Here is a 21004-nt window from a genome sequence, read left to right as displayed (position 1 = left end):
CCTAGGGAGAGTGAGTTCTTCCTCTGCGAGTTCTGGGAATTTTTCTTTGAGTACCGGATTTGTCGGGCAATTCCTGGCATAGAGGTCCGACGCTTGTTTGTGGATATCACTGAGGATCTGTTTGTGCTTTTTGCTTCATACGAGTCTGTTCTCAGGTGCCGTATTTCCTCATAATGTTTACGGAGATTACCGCTTAAGCTCCTGGGCGGTATAGCCTCATCAATCAGATCTCTGTTGGGATGCCCAGATTTCTGGGTATTCAACAGAAACTGTTTGGTTAGCATTTCATTTCATTGTTGTTGTTGTAGCGATAAATCGTTATCGATTTTGATGGTCCCTCACCGGATGTTCCGGTAACAAGCACCATTAAGGTACAAGCTCGACCATCTCGGGAACGATTTAATATGAACGCATTGAACCTTCTAGGCCATACCGCCAATACATTTTTCTGAAGGACTTTTATTACAAAACAAATAACAGTTTGGGTCCCTGGCTGTAATTTTTATAGGTTTCGCTTTTTTATTCCTGTAAAATTTGACGAAATATGCATCCACATTTAACGAAGTTCTAAATATAACCTTTATGGGCTGTCTATGGAATATTTCAATAATTTTTCTCACGAAATGTTAAGATTCTTCAGTTTTTACTCAAAAATTATAAAAAAAACGACAATAAAAAAGCGAAGTGAATGAAGCAAACGCGACCCAGAAGCAAGTGAATATTTTGACAGCAAAAATGAGTGTTCGTGACACTTTGCGGCGCTATGTAATACGAAAAAACGTAATACAATCACCTACAGTCACCTATAGTCACTGAGAGTCACCGAAGTGAATGAATGCTCTTATATGATACGAATTTGGTTTCACTTAGGTGAAAGTGACTCTTCGCGTCGTTTACTATATAGTTTGGCAGCTTAAGTAGAGGTTATGTTGCGAATAGAGTGGAAGGCAGTGGACTAGGCAGTCGAATGTCATGTAATGAAGGAATGGGGTTCAGAGATTTTTCAAAGTTAAAAAAAATGATAAAAGCTTTAATATAAATAAAACTATTGTTTTAATAACAACAAAAACGCCATATATATTCTGTATACATAAATTTGTAAGGATTATCCCACTTTAAAATTTGAATTAAATAATCTAAAGTTTTGTTTTGAAACTGAGTCGTGAACTGTGCGTGTGAATGTCCGAATTTTCACCGATCAGCTGTTAGTTGCGCTACTTGGTAAAATTTACAATGATAATAACGCCGTTAATCTGTGGTATTGTGGTGGTCAAAAAGGTGTTATGCAAAAATACTTTGGCTTACAACGCGGCAATGTATTTCGTAATGTCGAAGTACTTATATGTGTATTTATTTGATGTGGAAGCTTGCATTTGAGAACGCGGTTGCCACCTCAGTCCATTTGGACAAAAAATGTCCCTTTTCAACCCCATATGGTCAGCTGGTCCCTTTTTCTCAATTTTGTTTCTTTCGGCACGGATTTGGTACTTTTATTTCTTTTTCACTGAAACAAAAATTCAAAATACTGCTAATAAAATTTTCGGCAAATCTATTACACACACATAATTTTCAATTTACTACCCATTATGTACATGTAGCTTAAGTTATTAGAAGTTAAGCCACACTATTGTAAATATTGTAAAACTATCGATATGAAAATAGAGGCCAACCTTGAAAATAAATATGGTGGCCGGCACTTCCGGTAAATCTAAAGACTAGAAAAGTCGTGTTTCAATTTAATCATTAAACATCGTATAAAATAATTGAAATACCTAACCAATTTACACTTCAATGGGATTCTTACCACGGAGATTGCTCTATCTACAAAATGTAGCAGAACAATGACATTTCACCCGGTAAATAATTTAGGCAAGGCATTAAAAAGGGAAGTGTTGAATGTTCGGGCAAACACATTGTCATTAATTTTTGATGAAACAACGGACTTATCAGAAAAAATACTTGTTTTAGTGGTTAGATATTTCGATCGGTATTCAGTTATTACACAGTTGAAACTTTTAAGACGCTTGATTTTTAGTCTGAGTTCCAACTCACACATACTGAATCTAGGCTCTGTTATGAAGTTTAAACTGTTAGGGAAAAAGTAAACATCTATAAAAATAGCATTAACACCACTGCTTAGTTTTATTTACGATTTACTGAGTTTGCCACAACGCAAATTTTTTAACCGTTCTTTAATAAAACCTAACTGCGCTATGCACTTTATTCCATTCCAACCAAGCAAAACTAGGTTCACAACGTTTGGTTGGTGAAAGACATAGACTAATCCTAGAAAGGTGAACATATAATACCTAAAGGTGCACTTTATTTTTGTTTGTGCAGTTTGAATTAAAACCAAGTTTCTACTTTATTAAAATTTTATATATTAAACCATTTAAACATCCCAATTGTTTGTATACCAATAAAAAACCTAAAATTTGGTCCTTTTTTGAGATCTGGTCTTTTTGTCGATGTATTTTGGTCCTAAATGAAAGCACGGTGTGGCAGCCGTGTTTGAGAACGCATGTGACAAGGTTGCATTTTCAGAACTAATTTTTTTTTAAATAATGAAATAGTAGTATGGAAGCGACGGCTATAGTAGTAGAAATGTATGTGAATATTAACACAGTTTAAAAAACAAAGCATTTTTCTTTGAAAATAATCTAAGGGAAGATGCACACGAGGCGTATCTTTATAGACGCATATTAGGTACAGCATAAGAAATCTTGAGGCGTAGAAAATCGTAACTGCATTCAATATTTTGTACGCGTCTACGAAGCTATGTCTCGTGTGTATCTTGCCTAGGTTTAGCTTCGTACGAGATCCAATATTTTTAATTAATAACGATAAATAACACGTGAAGCAAGGTGACTTCTGAGTCGTTTTGGCACTTGCGTTGCGTCTACATCTGACTTTGAACACAAGCGCTTTAATTGCTTCAATCTATAAGTAACGCACCGCCAACGTCAGAGCAAAACACAAATAATTCAAAACTTAGGGTTCTTCTTGAAGTTTTCTGGATTTCTGGAAAAATATAAGAATTTCTATCGCTGTTCAACTAAATAAAAAACATAATTTTGTATTCATGTCGATTTCGTGATCGATCAGGAGAGACGGTGGAACATATCATCCTGGAATGCGACGCAATCTGATGAGGGCACAATAGATCAACGGTCGCAGTGCAATCCCCAATAAATTTTCTTCATGTTATAAAAATAGTTGTTTAATTTTTCCTCATGTGACAGGGGAACTTTTAACGTCCGTTATTTTAAAGTAACCCTTATTTGACGAATCACTGAACGATTTCTTTCAAATAAAGTGTTTGTTAGCGTTCACCGAGGATGGTGAAAACGGCTCTGGAATTGTTATCTTATATAGCCAAAGAAAGTTATGGATAAGCAAAATTTAGTCAGCACAAAACGAATGGTAAAAGAAAATTTAAAATATAATGCCATATATGTAATACTCCTATATTGACAATAGAAAATGCTCGCAATGTGTTTTGAATTCGAAATAGAAACAAGACAGCCTATAAAATTTTTGTGAATGTAGCAGCACAAGTGTGACAAGAAAAATTTTAAATTTAGGTACATTCGATTATTGAATACAAAAACAAAAACGTTTAAACAGCAAAATTAGTTTGACATGTCAGATTTGTCAATATTATTTTAGTCCTGCTACTTTTAACACATTTATAATATTTAAGAAGAACATTTAAGAAGTAAGAAACATGATTAATGCTTACATTAATACGTGTTTCATTTATTTTCATTGAGGAATAAGTTCGTAAAAACAAAAAGCACGTTTTTATAAAGTGCATGTGAAGCTCCATAGATAAAATGAGTAATAGAAGGAACACTGGTTTATATATTGCATTTTTAAAATGAAAATCTCGTGCTAAAAAAGTAATAGAATAAACATTGGTTTGTATATTACATTTTTAAAATGCAAATCTCCTGCTAAAAAAGGAGCAACACCTAACTACATTTTTTCATTTTCGTAGTTAATACACTCCCTTTTGTGATTCAGGATTTCGGGCAAATTTTAGCTGCCAAACTATATAGTAAACAATGCTCATAACAAATATCATCAGAAACCAGTGTTGTATCAATCAATCATCTTTAAAAAAAAACTTACATGCATTATGAATGATAACTAAGTGTGATATCTTATCTGTCAACTGCCTGGCAGGCTGTTCAATGTGGCTACTTCCATGGCGGAACGATACAAGGTGGCAGCATGGAACAACTGATTATAAACCTTTTTTATTTGATTTGATATATCAACTTCCGGCGCAGTACGATTTTGACATTTTTCCATCGAATTTACAAAAACAAAGTACATGGGATTTTTTTTTATGTTTGTAGGTATGTCACCATGTTGCCACCTTGTATCGTTCCGCTATGGCTACTTCTTAGCGTTTTGACAGGATGTTCAATATGGCGGCGCATATCTTCAGCGGGTGATAGAAAGAGATGCAGAATGAGATAGCGATAGTCAATTACAAATCAGGTGATCCAATCATTTTGGAATTTTGACGTCTATGCAGAAGATATCACACTTAGTTATCATTCACAATGCTTACATGCGCTTGCGGTGCCATCTGGCAATTGTTAGCAACTGTCGGTAATGCAGTGTAAGTTCTAATCATATATTCACAATAGTGCCATAGTACAAATAAATTTCTTTGTGTGCTTTTAATAAAATATAGCTAAGCAAAAGCACTACGACCAATAATGGCCAAAGCTCGCTAATAGCAAGAATCTCCATCTTTACAACCCAAGCTTTATTTATAGATTTGGATTCCAATTAAGAGTGAAAAAGGGACCTGTACATAAAAACAGCAATTAGAAATAATATATAAGATAATTTAAATCACACTTTCATTTTAGTTCAATTGCGCAACTATCTTTTTGCAAAGTTAACGGTTATGCTCAGAATTAGGCCGTTAATGTGACGTTACCCACCTGACTTTTGCGGGGACAATGAATACGAGCCAAATATTTATATAGTTAATTTAATTAAAAAAGACTAACATTAGATTGGTTCATTTGAAATTACGTAATTATGCCCCCATCGCAAAAGGTTCACGTCGCTAGTGTGCGGTCGCTACGTGGAAATATTTTATAATTTGAATACGAAGATGACAGGAAGTACTAATTCAATTATATATGAGCTGTACGTAATTTGCTATAAGGTTGTTACAGAGGCCAGTGAACTTGGTCATGAAAACCAAACATTATGGAGAACGATGCTAATCGGGATTGACATTTTTTTCAAACACCCTTCTGACAGCTCAAAACATATATTAATGTGTCCTTATTGCGAAATATTTTTATTGATGATGGCCTTATGTTTCAATCGGTATATCCCTTCTAAAGGATGTCATAGAATAGCTAATTAAATTGTGCAATTTGAACTTGATCATCATTAAAAAATTACACTGGTCAACAGTGATTTTGGTGCAGCCAAATTTGGTAGTACTCGGTACCATGATAAAAACTGTATACTTACTTTTTTAATGCTACGTACAGTTTTCTAGATAGGGTCAAGAACCCCTTTTTAAAAAGTTAAGGCATGTATGGCCCCATAACTTTGTTTCTGTTTATTCTATCTACACAGTTTTGTTGAAAAGAGTACATTTCGCCGCTTCTATCAGTATACAAGTTGTTAATATATCTTCAAGAACATCAGAGAAATTGCAAAAATAATGTGAAAATTCAATTTTTTGTTAAATTTTTTCATTTTTAATCACGGTTTCTCGAATAATTTGTCAACCAGTGCATATGTAAATTATTTTGAAACAATCTCCTATTAATTCTGTTTTCAAAGACATATAACTTTTTTATATCCGCGTAGATCTTCCTAATATATTCAATTTTAGTAAATTTTTACTAATTTTTTGTTGTTATATCGGCCTACTGATTTGTAAGATCGCGGGTTCGAATCGAGCTCAAGGCCTAACAATAATTTTTTATCATTATTATCGTTATGATAATTTTTTTCTTAATTGAAAAAATTTTTAAATTAGAATAGAAGAAAGAAAAAATTTAGACAACTGCCAAAGCTCGTTGTATAGATCCATTTCGGGAACTGCTAAATTCCTTCATCGCAACGTTTAGGCGCCGCTGCTATAACCATTCAGCCATCACAGCGGTTTTTTGTTTGTCTTCATTAATCCTACTTCTATTCTGGTTCGTGCCAATTGATATTCACAAGACTGCGACATCTGTTGCAGAATGGATGTGAAAATTGGACTTGTTTGATGGCAATGCTGCCATAGTGTCATATTTTATTGACACTTTTTTCCCCGTGCTCTGGGATGTATTAACAATTTTTGTTGTTATATCGGCCTACTGATTTGTAAGATCGCGGGTTCCAATCGAGCTCAAGGCCTAACAATAATTTTTTACCATTATTATTGTTACGATAAATTTTTTCCTTATTGAAATATAGCAGCGTCGCCTAAACGTTGCCGATGAAGGAATTTAGCAGTTCCCGAAATAGATTTATACAACGAGCTTTGGCAGTTGTCTAAATTTTTTCTTTCTTCTATTCTAATTTAAAAATTTTTTCAATTAAGAAAAAATTTATCATAACCAATAATAATGATACAAAATTATTGTTAGGTCTTGAGCTCGATTCGAACCCGCGGTAAGTTTTTACTGTGAAAAAAAAAAAGTTTTTTGTTATTTATTTTATTAACTTTTTATTTACATAAAAACTTACGTGATTTTCGTGAATGAGGTATGGCAAGACAATCACGTTGCATTCCCCAGCAGTAGTCAGCCATCATATGCTGATCCCATTGGCCTTGGTACCTCTCTTCCATAGTTTTTAGGTCCTGGTGAAACCGTTCGCCTTGTTCTTCGCTATAGGAACCAAGATTCTCCGGAAACTGGTCAAGGTGGCTGTGGAGATAATGGATGGACATGTTACATCCTTAGTTTTTGTAATTCTCTAGCATGTTGTTAACAATATCAGAGTAGTTACTTAACTTGCGATTTCGCAGAAAGTTCTTAGTAACTTCAACAAACGAATTCCACGCAAGCAGTTCCAAACTGGTCATTGAATTTGAAAAATCAGTATCTTTTATCAACATTCTTATCTGTGGGCCATCAAAAGTACCCGCTTTTTTTTTCTATGCTTAGCCTAAGAAATTTCTCGTTATGTAAAGAAAACATCGTCCATTTTTATCTAACGCCTTCACAAATTGTTTCATTAGACCCACTTTAATGTGCAAGGGTGGCAAAATAATTGAATCTCTTGTAACTAAAGGTGGGTTTATCACATTCTGCTTTCCCATTTCCAACATCTCACGTACAGGCCAGTCCCTTTCTGCCCAGTGTTGGTGCTTGGTACGACTATCCCACAGGAAATAAAAACATGAGTATTTGGAGTATCCACTTTGTTGTCCTAACAAAAAGTTAACCATCTTTAGATCTACACAAATACTCCAATTATGTTCGTTACACTTGATTTTGTCTAAAACAAGTGCAATATTTTGATATTCTTCCTTTAATTTAGTTGAATGAGCAATGGGAACTGAACCATATTGGTTGCCATTGTGTAAAAGAACACACTTATTTGGGTGGTATTCTGAAAGACCCATTTTGAGAAGGAGGCCTTGCACATCTGAACAAAAAACTATATCATTTACCGAATTAAAAAATGGCAGCAAGTCTTGCTCTCCTGTACGGTAGAGAGTCACTTTCGTACCTGTAGCCAACAAGTTTTTTTCTTTTAATCTAGAAGCCAACACTTCTGCAGATTCCTTAGATAATTCAAGATCCCTTATTAGATCGTTTAATGACTCAGTAGACGCTATTTCTTCGATATCACTATCGCTAGACACTTCACTATTCAATGATTCACGGGTAGAATAAAATGTTGGAACAGGTGCTTCCTCTGAATGTGGTAAAGGTCTCTTAGCGGATTGAACGTTTGGATATATAATTTTTTTAACATTAACACCACGCAAATCGACACAGCAGAAGTAACAGTCATCGAAGTGATTTGTTTGTTCTCTCCATTGCATAGGCCCCCCAATCTCATATGGCTTCTTTTATCATTGACCTACTGTCTCAAGTGTTCACAGCACATTTTGCAAACTATTCCAGGTATCCACGGCTTGTTTTTGTCTACAGCTTGCAATTTAAAGTACAAAAAATAAGCACTTTTTATAAAATCTTTTATACTTTTCCTGAATTTTTGGACTGTGTATTCCCCACAAATGTAGCAAAACACATTTGGGTCATTGACACAACTACCTCGTGATGAAGACATGATATTGAAATTTTTTTATTTATTTATAGAAAGGCACTAACACTTGAAACCGCGCTCCCGAAAGTACTAATTACAGAAAATTTAAAAAATTAAGGGGAAAGGAAAAAATTTTTATAAAATATAATTGTTTTTTTTTTTTTTCACAGTAGAAATGTACTAACGTAGAAAATCCCAGGAAGATCTACGCGGATATAAATAGTTAAATGTCTTTGAAAAGAGAATTAATAGGAGATTGTTTTAAAATAATTTACATATGCACTGGTTGACAAATCATTCGAGAAAACCGTGATTAAAAATGAAAAAAATTAACAAAAATTTGAATTTTTCACATTATTTTGGCAATTTCTCTGACGTTTGTGAAGACATATTAACAACTTGTATACTGATAGAAGGGGCGAAATGTACTCTTTTGAACGACATCAAAATTGTGCATAGAATAAACAGAAACAAAGTTATGGGGCCATACATGCCTTAACCTCTTAAAAAGGGGTTCTTGACCCTATCTAGAAAACTGTACGTAGCATTAAAAAAGTAAGTATACAGTTTTTATCAGGGTACCGAGTACTACCAAATTTGGTTACAAGTAAAAAACTCTTATTTTGTTGACCTGACTCTTATTTTGTTTCTACAGATGGCTCTAAACTAAACAACAGAGTCGGCAGCGGAATATTCTCGGAGAACCTCAATCTAAGAGAGAGCTTTCGCTTACCCGACCACTGCAGTGTTTTTCAGGCTGAACTTATACGTATCTGGGAAGCAGCCCTCTATCTTGCGAACTTGCAGGTGACCAATTCTATTTCAATTTTCTCGGACAGCTAAGCTGCCATAAAAACCCTGCAATACAGTTACACCTCGTCACTAGTGGCATTGAAGTGCAGAGAAACACTCAACAAACTAGCTAAAATTACAACCTAAGCATCATATGGGTTCCTGGCCACTGTGACATCTCAGGAAACTGCGTTGCGGATGAACTAGCTAGGGAAGGCACCACCCTGCAAATAATAACCTCCACTGGTTGGGCCAGCCCTCCTCTAAACATCTGCAAACACTACCTGCGATCTCTTTTCACGGATCAAGCAAACGCCAGATGGGCCATGGAACCTACATGTAGTATATCCAAGCAAATCTGGCCTAAGTTGGATGAAAAGACATCGCAATCGGTGATATTGTTAAGCCGTATCTCTATAAGCCCACTAGTGGGCCTTCTTACAGGTCACTTCAACCTAACCTAACCTAATATTTGCAAGTTTTTAGAAAATATTTTCTAACTTTAAAACAATGAATATGTACATTATATAAAAGGTTCGCCTCACGATGGGAATACTAGCTGGACATTGACTTCGGGTATCACGTGCTTATAAGTTAGGCCTCGTCAGTAATAGCAGATGTAGAAGTGCGAGCTGCATGAAGACACGGTTGACCACGTTATGTGTTCGTGTTCTGCACTCGTACATTCAGTCTATGTGAGGTCTTGATTGACCAGTCAGTTCAAACGAATCTAACGTTAAACGTCTCGTTCGCTAAACATAATGAGGGTGTTAATTATTGTTTTCCAAAGTGAAATTACATATTTTTCTGTATTTTCAATAGATATGTATGTATGCACATAAATCGTGCTATAGCATATTATTACTGTCTCATATGACCGTTGTGTTTTCATTCTGAAAGAAATTCCCATCCCGAAATACCACAATTTTCCCAAATATGTTAAAAATTTATAAGTAGAACTATCTTCATTTTATACGATGGTGTCATATAGGTATGAGTGGAATATCAGCCAATCTCGGATGCCGTTTCGAAAATACCCTATCTCAGAGAACGTTTTAATTTGAGCTCAGATGGGGCGTTTTTGAAAAAGTATTGAGATAGGGCGTACAATTTTTGTGGATGGAGTTAGCAGATTTAACCGCGGCAGCGACGATATGTTCGGATGTATTTAAAAATATAAGTTCCACGAAAACATGTTTCTGAAAAAATGGTATCTACTTGTTTCATACTGCCAAAGAAGCGATTAAATTGAATGTAGAGAAGCTCGAGAGCCTTACGAGTATTCCGAGAATCTAGCGATACATTTTTTCACGAACAAATTCGAGAAATCGGTAGCTCTATTAAGAATACTATTTTCATATCACTTTAATCTTAAGTATACAATGCTCTATCTTAGCTGCCACTTCGAAACTGCCTATTTCAGAATACTTTCCAATTCCCTATCTGAGGATTTGTTTAAAAAACGTTCCACCTCAGAACTCAATTAAAGATCATCGTATTTCAGACATATCTTAAGCCAAAATGTATTGCATTAATGTTCGGATAGGTCGTTTTTGAGGAAAATTCTTAAAACAAATTCTAAAATAGGGCGTTTTTATAAAGTTTTCTGAGATAGCGCGTTTTCGTAACGGCAACCAAAAAAGGTAATATTCACAGGGACGGAAAAGAATAATTATTTTTTTTCGGAGTCGAAAAAGTCCTAGTAAAAAAATTGTCCTAGCTGAAAATGTTTTTTAAGTTCCCAGGTATCCCTATAACAATATCATGTCGAATCATGCATCCTTTTTATTTTTCGAACTTTTTTCATAAAAGTCCACAAATAAATGTAAAATCTGTATTTTTATTTTTTGAGTCCGATAGAAATATTTAAACTCGGACTTTTAAAAATAAAAGTCTGGAAATAAAAGTTAATTCCGGACTTTTATTTTTTAAGGCCAAAATCAAAGTCCCGCTTGATAACAGAGAAACGGCTTATCCGAATTAAAAAAATTGTTTATTTCGGATCAGCCGTTTCTTAGTTATCAAGCGGGACTTTTATTTTGGCCTTAAAAAATAAAAGTCCGGATTTAACTTATTTCTGGACTTTTATTTTTAAAAGTCCGAGTTTAACTAGTTCTATCGCCCTCAAAATAAAAAAATCCGAAAAAAATTTTTATCTTGATCCAAATATAATTAAAGTCCAAAATTAATAGTTTTGGAAGGACTTATATAATAAAAGGAGTAACAGTTTCAGCCCCTGAATATTCCTATTCATTAGTCGATTTGTATATAACAAAATTTATTAATATTCTCATATTTTTTTCTTTCTAGTACAAGAAGCCAAAACTAAATGGCGAAGTTTACGCGATGTTTTTCACAGACATATGAAAAAGGTGCCTGTATACACTTCCGGCGAAAGTTATTACATTGAGGAGAGCGAAAAACCTAGGTGGGCATACTTTAACCTTCTATTGTTTCTCGTGGAGACCATCAAACCTCAATATAAAGTTATCGATATTAATGATGAATCGGTAACTGATATGAGCTCGTTATCTGAAATTGATAGTACTAGCAATATTCCGCAGGAGACATTGGTTCTCACAAATGTTCGGATGCCTATGCCCGTTCAACCGCCTAAAACGCTCAAACAGGTTATCAATGACATTGTGAGCCCTATACAAAAAACAGAAGAAAAGTTGAACAATCATATTCCGTTTGTATCTGCTCCACCACTAGAAGAGGTGGTACGGATTCCTTGCCCAAGAGATCAACTCCCATTTGTAAATGGGCCGCCTCCTCTAGTAATGATACAACCTCAAATAACTAACTTGTCCGTAAACAGTATGAAACGAGCGAATGCACTCGAAGCAAGTGATGACTTGGATTTAGGAGAATATAGACCCGCATCAAAAAAACAAGGTTTGAAGTCGGACATTAACACCAGTTGGTTGAAACTGCGTAACAAATCTAATAATGACAGTGAGAATTTATCATTTTTTCGCTCAGTTTTACCTCTTATGAATAAATTGGATACAGTAAAACAACTAGAGTTACGATTGAGACTGCAGGAAATTATACTTGAAGAACTTGTCTCATAAAATAATTGAAATACATATTTTCCAATCTTTATTTAAGTTATGACCGTATGTTTACCGTTGAAATAGTTTTATAAATATCGTCGGCTTGTAATCAATAACCTTTGTCAGCAAAAACCAAATTGTAAAGTCCTAATAATCAGCCCTATTCAGCATTTCGACTTGGATTGGAATTTTTTCGATTTGGCAATTTTGGTATTCTGTGTTCCAATCTCTTTCAATCCAACTTCGAATCGTTCGATTTTGTGTATTTTGCATTTCGATCGTAGTTCCGTTTTTCTAAGTTGCAAATTAGTTTGCGGAAATATATTTTCTTTTTATTTTTTTATTAATTTATAACAGAATTTTAACAAAAATGTAAGTAAAACTTGTTAAGAAACGTAGAAGGCTTGATGATGGTTGTTTTTTATATGTTTCCAGGTCAAAAACAACATTTCGATGTCGAAGTCTTTGGACATACATATTTGCCCCGCAAAAGTATCTAACACATACTTGAAAGCATCCTTATTAAGTCGAAAGTTTTTTTGAACCTAAATAAAAGAAGTCATTAAACTTTACCACTTTTAAGTTCAATTTCTTACAATTCGTCACTCATCTCCAATGAATTACACAAATCTCGCAATATTTGCCTTTCCATTCTCGCCTGGCCATTTTCGTATGCGTTGCTTTCCAACTCCACAAATAATGCCGCGGCTATTGATTCCATTATAATAGACAGCTATAATTTGTGTCTGTTCGTTGGGTCCAATTATATGCCAAAGCAAGATGCCGGAGTAGAGGAAGGTGAAGCGAAAACGTTAGCAATCCTTGCGGAAAGAATAAATAAACCTTTATAAAGTATTTTAGGCCAGTGCAATGAAATTAGCATCCATAAAATTCAGAAAATGTCAACTGTATTCGTGCAGGAATCCATTTTAACAAAACTTGGTAGCCACGGCGGGGAATTGGCCAAAAGAACGACAAAAACACGCTTACAATTATGAAAGCACTTCATTCAAAAAAATATAACACTGCGGCAATATATTCTATTGCTTTTTTTTGTACAAAATGGCGTGGATAATAAAATATAAACGTTTTTCAGTGTTTTTTAAAAATTGTCTTTAATTTGTTTTGTTCCAATGTTCACACATTCCGTACAAACAGCTGATTTCGAAAAATACTTTGCTCTTCCTCTTCTCGTTACGATTCCGCCGTAATGCAGAATACCCAACTTCGATTAAAGCGGAGCGTAGATCGGGAACGTAATCGAAATGCAGAATAGGGGTGAATATAAAGTACACTTATGAGTAATGAAAGATCTCGTTATGCAATAAAATCCGTTTTTTTAGGCTTAGTTTATGTACGTGTCAAAAAGCAATTTCACTCAAACAACAAATATGAATCTGTAAAACGATTCAAAAAAAGAACAATTTATGAATCTAATGGGTACTGGTAGCTACTATTTCATTCACATTCTTCCCTAACCAGATTAACCATTTCAAAGATATTGCGATTTAAAAAATTGGTTTCGATCACGAATCATAAAACAAAATGCATGACCAAATAGAGCCTTTTGCTTTTCCAATGAAAATATTATACATAAATAAAATTCTCGTGTCACAGTGTTTGTAGTTAAACACCCTCGAAAGGGCTCGACCGATTCTCATGAAATTTTGTGAGCAAAAGGCGGAAAGGGGGATGGAGATTAAGAGGTTAATACTTCTTAAAACGTATGCAGCCAGACCAAAGTTAGGACAGAACAACGTCTGCCGGGCCTGCCAGTTATTTTTATAAAAAATATTGTTTACAAAGTTTTTATAGAGAAAAGAAAATATTCGGTTTTTTTGAATGTAGCGTGTATGTTGTACCATGTTTTGAGCATGACGTCTTGTCTATTGAAATCTAGAGCTTCACAGGGTTCTCAAGGCAGTTATTATCAAAAATGTTAACAGCGGGCAAACAGATAGACGGACGTAGCTCATTCAAAAACTTTTTCGACACTGATAATTTTAATATGCGCCGGCTTATGTCTATTTCGACTCCTTATACCATTAAAATCCAATCCTAGTAAAAAAAAAATGCTTGAACCACATTAGAGCTCAAGTTGAGAAGTTCGCAAATAACTTTGTTTCTCAACCGTGGCTCAACTTGAGAATCATAGCGTTCTCTAAAAAAAAACTATTTTTCATGGCAAATATTCTGTTTCTCAAGTTGAGAAAAGGATAGTTCTCAACTGGTATTCAAATACGATTCTCCAATTGAATTCAAATGTAAAATTCGTACACTGCAGTATTACATATGTATACATGATTTTTTTTTTTTATTTATGACGTTATGTATATATTGACTTAATTTTTTTACACAATTTGCATCCTTGCTTCTTTTAAATGTTATTCCCTCAACTTTGGCTGGAGAAATATTGTTTCTATGTTTAATGGGACGTTATTCGTATTAAGCAATAATACCGTTTTAAAGCTGGTATTGCTGTCAAATATGACCGAAGAGTCATTAATTATAAGCCGACTATATACATAGTATGTATGTATGTGTTTTCTTTGTTTAATATTACATTTAAATATGTTAAGGCATTATGGAAATTTTTTAATTTTTATTCCAATTCGAGCAACTTTCTTTATTTAACTACTTTTGTATGCTATGCGCTTTTAATAAAAATATTAACTTTCAAAAACATCGCAGTTCTGTAATTTGCAAACACAATTTACTCCTGCTTTTTACACGCACAGAAAACGTCAAATTATTGTGAAAAACTTTTTATACAAAACAACAAAGTATATCGGTAAAATATTTTCTGATTTCTGAATTTCTGTACCCAAGTTCATTATATTTGTGTAATACAATGATCTGGTAACGGCATTTTTAAATGAAAAAACCAACAACGTTAGGGAACGTACCCAAATTAAGTGACCCCTTTAGGGGGAGGGGGTTCCTTTAGGTTTTACACCTGGTCACAGGGGGAGGGGAGGGATTGGGGCTTTGTCACGTAGTCAATAATCTCTAGAAAATCTTGCAGTGTTTTTGTGGAATTTATTTCGTGTCAAAAATTTCCATGAAAAATCATCAGAAAAACGAGCACGGTAATGCAGTGGACGACGTGTCTCGCGTGCGACCTCTACATGTCCTCTCCAGGAGACCAGAAGAGATCTGATGTATCGTGGAGCAAAGCGCGGAGTGGATAGACATCGAGGCAGTCGACGAGGAAAAAATTATCACGTCTGAGGAAACTCCTGATGCTACTGCTCCCATAATCTACGATGTATCCCAGTCTTTATAAAGTTGAATTAGATGAAAAGAAATAAAAAAGAAAAAGACTTTATAAATTAAGTTGTTGTTCGAATATGTTTTTAAATACATTTTTTCTTCTTAATGTTATTAACTTGTAATTATATGTATGCACGCACAATTCGTGTGGGTGCCGAATTAATAAAAACAAATATAAATCAAATAAAATTTGTTTAAGTTAGCAAAAAATAATTTAAAATCATACTTATGAACTACTACGTGAAAACTAAAGGGGCAGGGTGGTCTTAAAATATACTATTGCTGTAGGCAAAAATTTTACCAGCAGAAAATTGCAGCTCTCAGCAAAATGAAATGTCACTTTAATCTCTGTTTTTCTTCATTTTTTGTTGGAGAGCCGGGTACGCGAACAGAAAAACCTGCAAAATGAACAGAAAACTGGAGTACCCGAACGAAGCTAATTTTAAGATATCTTCAATCAATCTGTGTCATCAGTATGTATGTGAACGCCGAATAGTTTTCCGAAGCTCTCGAGTGCACCACTAAAATAGATAACGGAAATGTCAAAATTACTTCGCTGCTTCTATTTTTCACACAAGAAATATTTACGAAATTTTTCTAGAGCGTTATGATGTGGATACCGCGATATAACCTGTAAGGCAGAGCTCATTGTGGATAAGTATGGTACACTATGACAGAAACGCTTGAAAAACTATTCATATCTATTTCGTTTCAAAATTTAATCGTTAACGTTGAAAACGAAATAAGTCACTGTGCTTGTTGCTGTTGTAGCAAACGAGCAGAATGCATATTAAGCTGGGTTGATTTACATGGATGAAAGTTAACCCACATCGCGCCATGAATTTTTCGATAGGTTTTGGGCTCAGGAAAAAAGTTTCATTAAGCATACCCAAAAAAATAATTTTCGAGCCTGCAAAATTTGAATTTTTTTTGACTTTTTATCTTTGATTTTTAAGGTTTTTTTCATGACCTACTTAAAAAATTTTCATTTGATTTTAAAATTTTCATGTATACCCTGCCCGACTCAAAATTGTCCGCTAAAAACTTTGGCGATAACAGTTTTTTGTTGAAAAAAAAATATATATTTTTTGGGTTTAGAGGAGTGTTTTGGTGAAAAAATTTATTTTTTCGCCATTTTTTTTAAGGGTTGCTTCAGAAACGTGCAAAAGTGTTGCCGATGAAACGAATTTGTCTCATAGTTCCTATCCCACTCAAAATTATGCGATAAAAACGTTGGCATTAACAGTGATTAAAAAAAAAATTTTTTTTGGTTTTTGGGACCTGTTTTGGTCGAAATCGATTTTTTTCATTTTCAAGGCTCCAAATCATTTTTTATGTATATGTTTCCGTTAGACCCACCAATAAGTATACCAAAATGATCAGGGGGCGAGCTAAGTTGATTTAGCCATGTCCGCCTGTCCGTCCGTCCGTCCGTCCGTCTGCCGTCTGTCCGCTTGTTTGAACGCAAACTAGTCCCTAAATTTTTGAGATATCTTTATGAAATTTTGTAAGCAGGCATATTTTGATGGGGGATTGGTTATTTGTCAGAATCGACCGGATCGAACTACTATAGCATATACCTCCCATACAAACGATTGTTCAATAAGAGGGTTTTCGCAATTTCTGCCCCATTTCTGCCTCATTTTAACAGCTAGCAACATCAAATTTTACCACTAGCTTACGTATAGGGCACAGATTGTTGTCTGCAAAAATCATCAAGATCGGACATATTTATAATATAATCCCATACAACCGACTGTTCAGGTAAGAGGATTTTCATCATTTTTGTCGAAATGGATTTTTAGTCCGATCTTGATGATTTTTTCAGACAACAATCTATGCCAAATACGTAAGCTTGTGGTAAAATTTGATGTTGCTAGCTGTTGAAATGAGGCAGAAATGGGGCAGAAATGGCGAAAACCCTCTTCTTGAACAATCGATTGTATGGGAGGTATATGCTATAGTGGTCCGATCGGGTCGATTCCGACAAATGTCAAATCCCCCATCATACCATGCCTGCTTACCAAATTTCATCAAGATATCTCAAAAATTGAGGGACTAGTTTGCGTTCAAACAAACGGACAGACGGACGGACGAACGGACGGACATGGCTAAATCAACTTAGCTCGTCCCCTGATCATTTTGGTATACTTATTGGTGGGTCTAACGGAAACATATACATTATAAATGATTTGGAACCTTGAAAATGAAAAAAATCGATTTCGACCAAAACAAGTCCCAAAAACCAAATCCCGATCAGACAAATCTCCCGTTCTAAACGCTGCTAGCATCTCCAAGTGTACCACTCTTCTACGACGTGGTTTCCCAATGGTTTGTATGCGGTAGATGGTATCACTGATCTTCTTCACAACTTTGTACGGGCCTTCCCAACTGCACGGAACCTTGGATGGAACACCTTTCCGCCGGTGAGGGTTGTATAACAGTACCAAATCTCCCGCCAAGAAACCTTCCGAATTATTGTTCTCATCGTACCTGTGTTTCATCGTACTACTCATTACCCTGGTTCGTTCCTTCACACTCTGTTGTTTGGCCAATGAACTACTTCGTAGAGCTTGCGCTTGACGGATTTGCTTTGCATAATCAATATCGTTCCGACGCTTCACAACAGTAGTGTGTCCTTGCTTGAAACCACCCTTGAATTCTTTCTGCGAAATTCTTTCCTTCGTTTTAGTACGTCCGTTAGGGCTTTTCAATGCCAGTATTTCTCTCACAGGTACCTTCGGTTTTGATTTGTTTGGCCCATTTGTTCCATCAACCTTTGCTCGATCTACTTTCTTTGACTTTCGTGGTCTCTGTCGAATCTCCTCCACCAGCACTCGCTTACTGCTGAACCCTTTTTCCAACTGAAGTTAAGTGGCACATCCTGGTTCTCATAACGCATCATCCTTCTCTGCATATCGATCTTGATGCCATGGTCAACCAAGAAATCCACTCCCAATATCGATTGCTTAATATAGAAAAGGCGTATCTACATTTTTTTCGAAATCAAGTACACCTCCCCTTAAAAAATTAGTGGGCTATGATCGCAAATAACGGATTTATAGTCATATAAAAAAAGCCCTAACTCATTCGAATTTTTTTTTAAAGGAAAAAGCCCTAAGTCATTTAAAGTTGAATTTAAAATAGACACACAATCAAAGCCACAACAGAAATTGCCATACCAAATTTCGCCAAGCTATTCGTCGAGCCAACACTAAAATTATGTCAGAATATAATTGCTTCTAATATGGCGAAATTTAGGTTTTTGCTTGGCGAATTTTTTTGTTGCCTTGATTGTGTGTCTATTCTTATTGTTTTACTTTTGTATTTACTTTAAAAGAAAAAGGGATTTCCCCGAGTTTGTCTAGCACAAGAATATTTTCTGTGCTACGTTGCGTTCGTCGGTGCGTTTTTGTTTTTTATGTCAGTTCAATTAACGTTTTTGTGTTGGAAACAGTTTTTTTATTGAAAGTTTTAATAAAATGGATTGTGCAAAAGAAAATTCTTATTCAGATGGTGTACCAAAAAGGAAAAATATTGCTAACAAATCCGAATGGAAACAAAATGTAAATAAAAAAAAAAGAATGGAAGACGTGGAATATTTGGGTATATCAGAAAAAGAACTTTGTCAAAAACCTTCTAGGCAATTAGGAGAGCCATGTTTATCACGATTTTGTGTAAAAAGTGCGGCGAGAAAGTGTTCGACGTTTAATAAGTCCACGCGAAAAGAAATTTTTAGTTTGTTTTGGGAGATGTCCTGGGAGCAAAAGAGGCAGCATGTTGCAGGTCTTACAAGCTTTTCTGAAACAAAAAGGAAAACCTTTGAAAATTCGCTAAAATGCTAAGCGATCATTAGTTATAGGTCAGCGCAACAAAAACCGACGTGACTTTCTAAAAGAATGACTAGAGGAGTTGCCAAAAATGGATTCACATTATTGTCGACAAGATAGCAAAAAGTTTTACTTCGAATCGGATTTTTTCTCATATCAGGAGATTTACAAGCTTTATGTCAACGAGTGTGAATCCAAAAAAGAAAATGGAGGCCTAAAATTGTCGTACCCAATATTTACGCAATTAATAAAAGAATTAAATTATTCTATTTTTAAGCCAAGAAAAGAACAGTGCAAATTATGCGTATCACATAAAGCTAATAATGTTTCCGATGAGCAATACGAAAAACATAGAGGAGAAATCAAAAAAATGCGTGTAGAAAAGCAAAACGATAACAAAAATGCTGAATCCGGACTATGTGCAGTATTCTGTATGGATTTGCAGGCAGTTAAATTAGTGCCTCAACTAAACGCGAGTGCTGCATAATATAAAATGAAGCTTCAACTATATAACTTTACTGTCTATAATATTGTAACGCATGAATCAGATAATTATGTGTGGGACGAAACAGATGGAAATTTAGTCTCTTCCGTTTTTGCTACATGTATTATTAAGCACTTAAAGAATTTCCATGCTCGATCGCCTGAAACCCATCACATTATTATTTACTCGGATGGTTGCTTTCACCAAAATCGTAATACTGTTTTGTCTAACGCCTTGTTAAATTTTTCAAAGGAAAACGAAATAACAATTGAACAGAAGTTTTTAATAAGTGGTCATACGTAAATGGAATGTGATGCAACGCATTCCCTTATAGAGAGAAAAATAAATAAAAAACAAATAAACTTGCCGTCTCAATTTGTTCAACTCATTAAGGAAGCTAGAAAATTTCCAGCACCTCTACAAGCGCACCATTTGCGTTATGATTATTTTTTAAATTTCGAAAATATTTCAAAGATATACACATCAATACGACCAGGTGAATATTGCACACTGAAACAACTCTTTAGATATATATATGTACTTAAGCTTTTCTTAAATTACAGGCAGGGGCATTGGAGATCATACAGTAAGCATGCTTCGAGCCTTGGCGTATGACTCGTCAGGATCAATTTATTTTAAAACAAATGTAACAAATGAATATCAGTTACTCCCACAGAGATCAAAGTTTCTGATTGAAAATGTGTCCCCCGATTGTCTTTATAAAGAGAAAATAGCCATATCTAAAAAAAGTGGGACCATTAGCAAGATCTAAAAAAATTTCTTCCAGCAGATTTCCACCATTTTTATTATAATTTACCTTATAAAACCTAATTTGTTTTGAGTATAATAACATCTGCCTTGAAATATGTATTTTAGTTTTAATTATCTATTTATTATACTTCAAACATGAATTATTATATTAGTTTGTCCTAATTTTAACTTACAACAAAAAACCCTAACATAAATTTATTTTCAAGAAAAATAATAACAAAAAGCCCCATCTCAAATAACTTCAAAAAAATTAAAAATAATAACAAAATTATACCAGAATTGAATTTGTTACCTTTTTTGAATAAAAATTGCATAGAAATGTTTTTTGCATCTTAAGCATTATTCAGTTTTTTCCTTCTCCTGAAAAGCAACGAAAAGTGTAGATACGCTTTTTCTATATTAAGCCATCGATACGACTTCATCAACAATCTCCGCCACAATGAATTTGTGTAGAACCATGACCTTTCCAATTAATACCTCACATAACTCTTCTCCTTGGACTTGATTATATTCGCCAGTAACCGTACGCAACCTTG

General features: G+C 34.7%; 2 protein-coding genes and 1 pseudogene across 3 annotated transcripts in view; 2 read left to right on the top strand and 1 right to left on the bottom strand.

Annotated features, from left to right (window-relative positions):
• The window catches only part of LOC137244038 (uncharacterized), a 290995-nt gene extending 275984 nt beyond the window's left edge, over positions 1 to 15011 (top strand). Inside the window, exon 2 of one of the 2 annotated variants that reach the window (XM_067772492.1) lies at positions 11362 to 15011. In XM_067772492.1, the coding sequence (XP_067628593.1) occupies positions 11362 to 12128 (767 nt within the window). In that variant the 3' untranslated portion in view covers positions 12129 to 15011. The remainder of the gene's footprint in view (positions 1 to 11361) is intronic. The other variant, XM_067772491.1, reaches the window with a different exon arrangement.
• LOC137244042 (uncharacterized) overlaps positions 1 to 21004 on the bottom strand; it is a 460752-nt gene that overhangs the window by 150550 nt on the left and 289198 nt on the right. The window lies entirely within an intron of this gene.
• On the top strand, positions 19584 to 20528 carry LOC137245913 (uncharacterized; annotated as a pseudogene).

The sequence above is a fragment of the Eurosta solidaginis genome, chromosome 3 (genome assembly GCF_040869045.1).
Source record: "Eurosta solidaginis isolate ZX-2024a chromosome 3, ASM4086904v1, whole genome shotgun sequence".
Taxonomy (NCBI): Eukaryota; Metazoa; Arthropoda; class Insecta; order Diptera; family Tephritidae; genus Eurosta; species Eurosta solidaginis.
The sequence above is the reverse complement of the archived record's forward strand: the minus strand, read 5'-3'. Positions and strand labels throughout refer to the sequence as shown.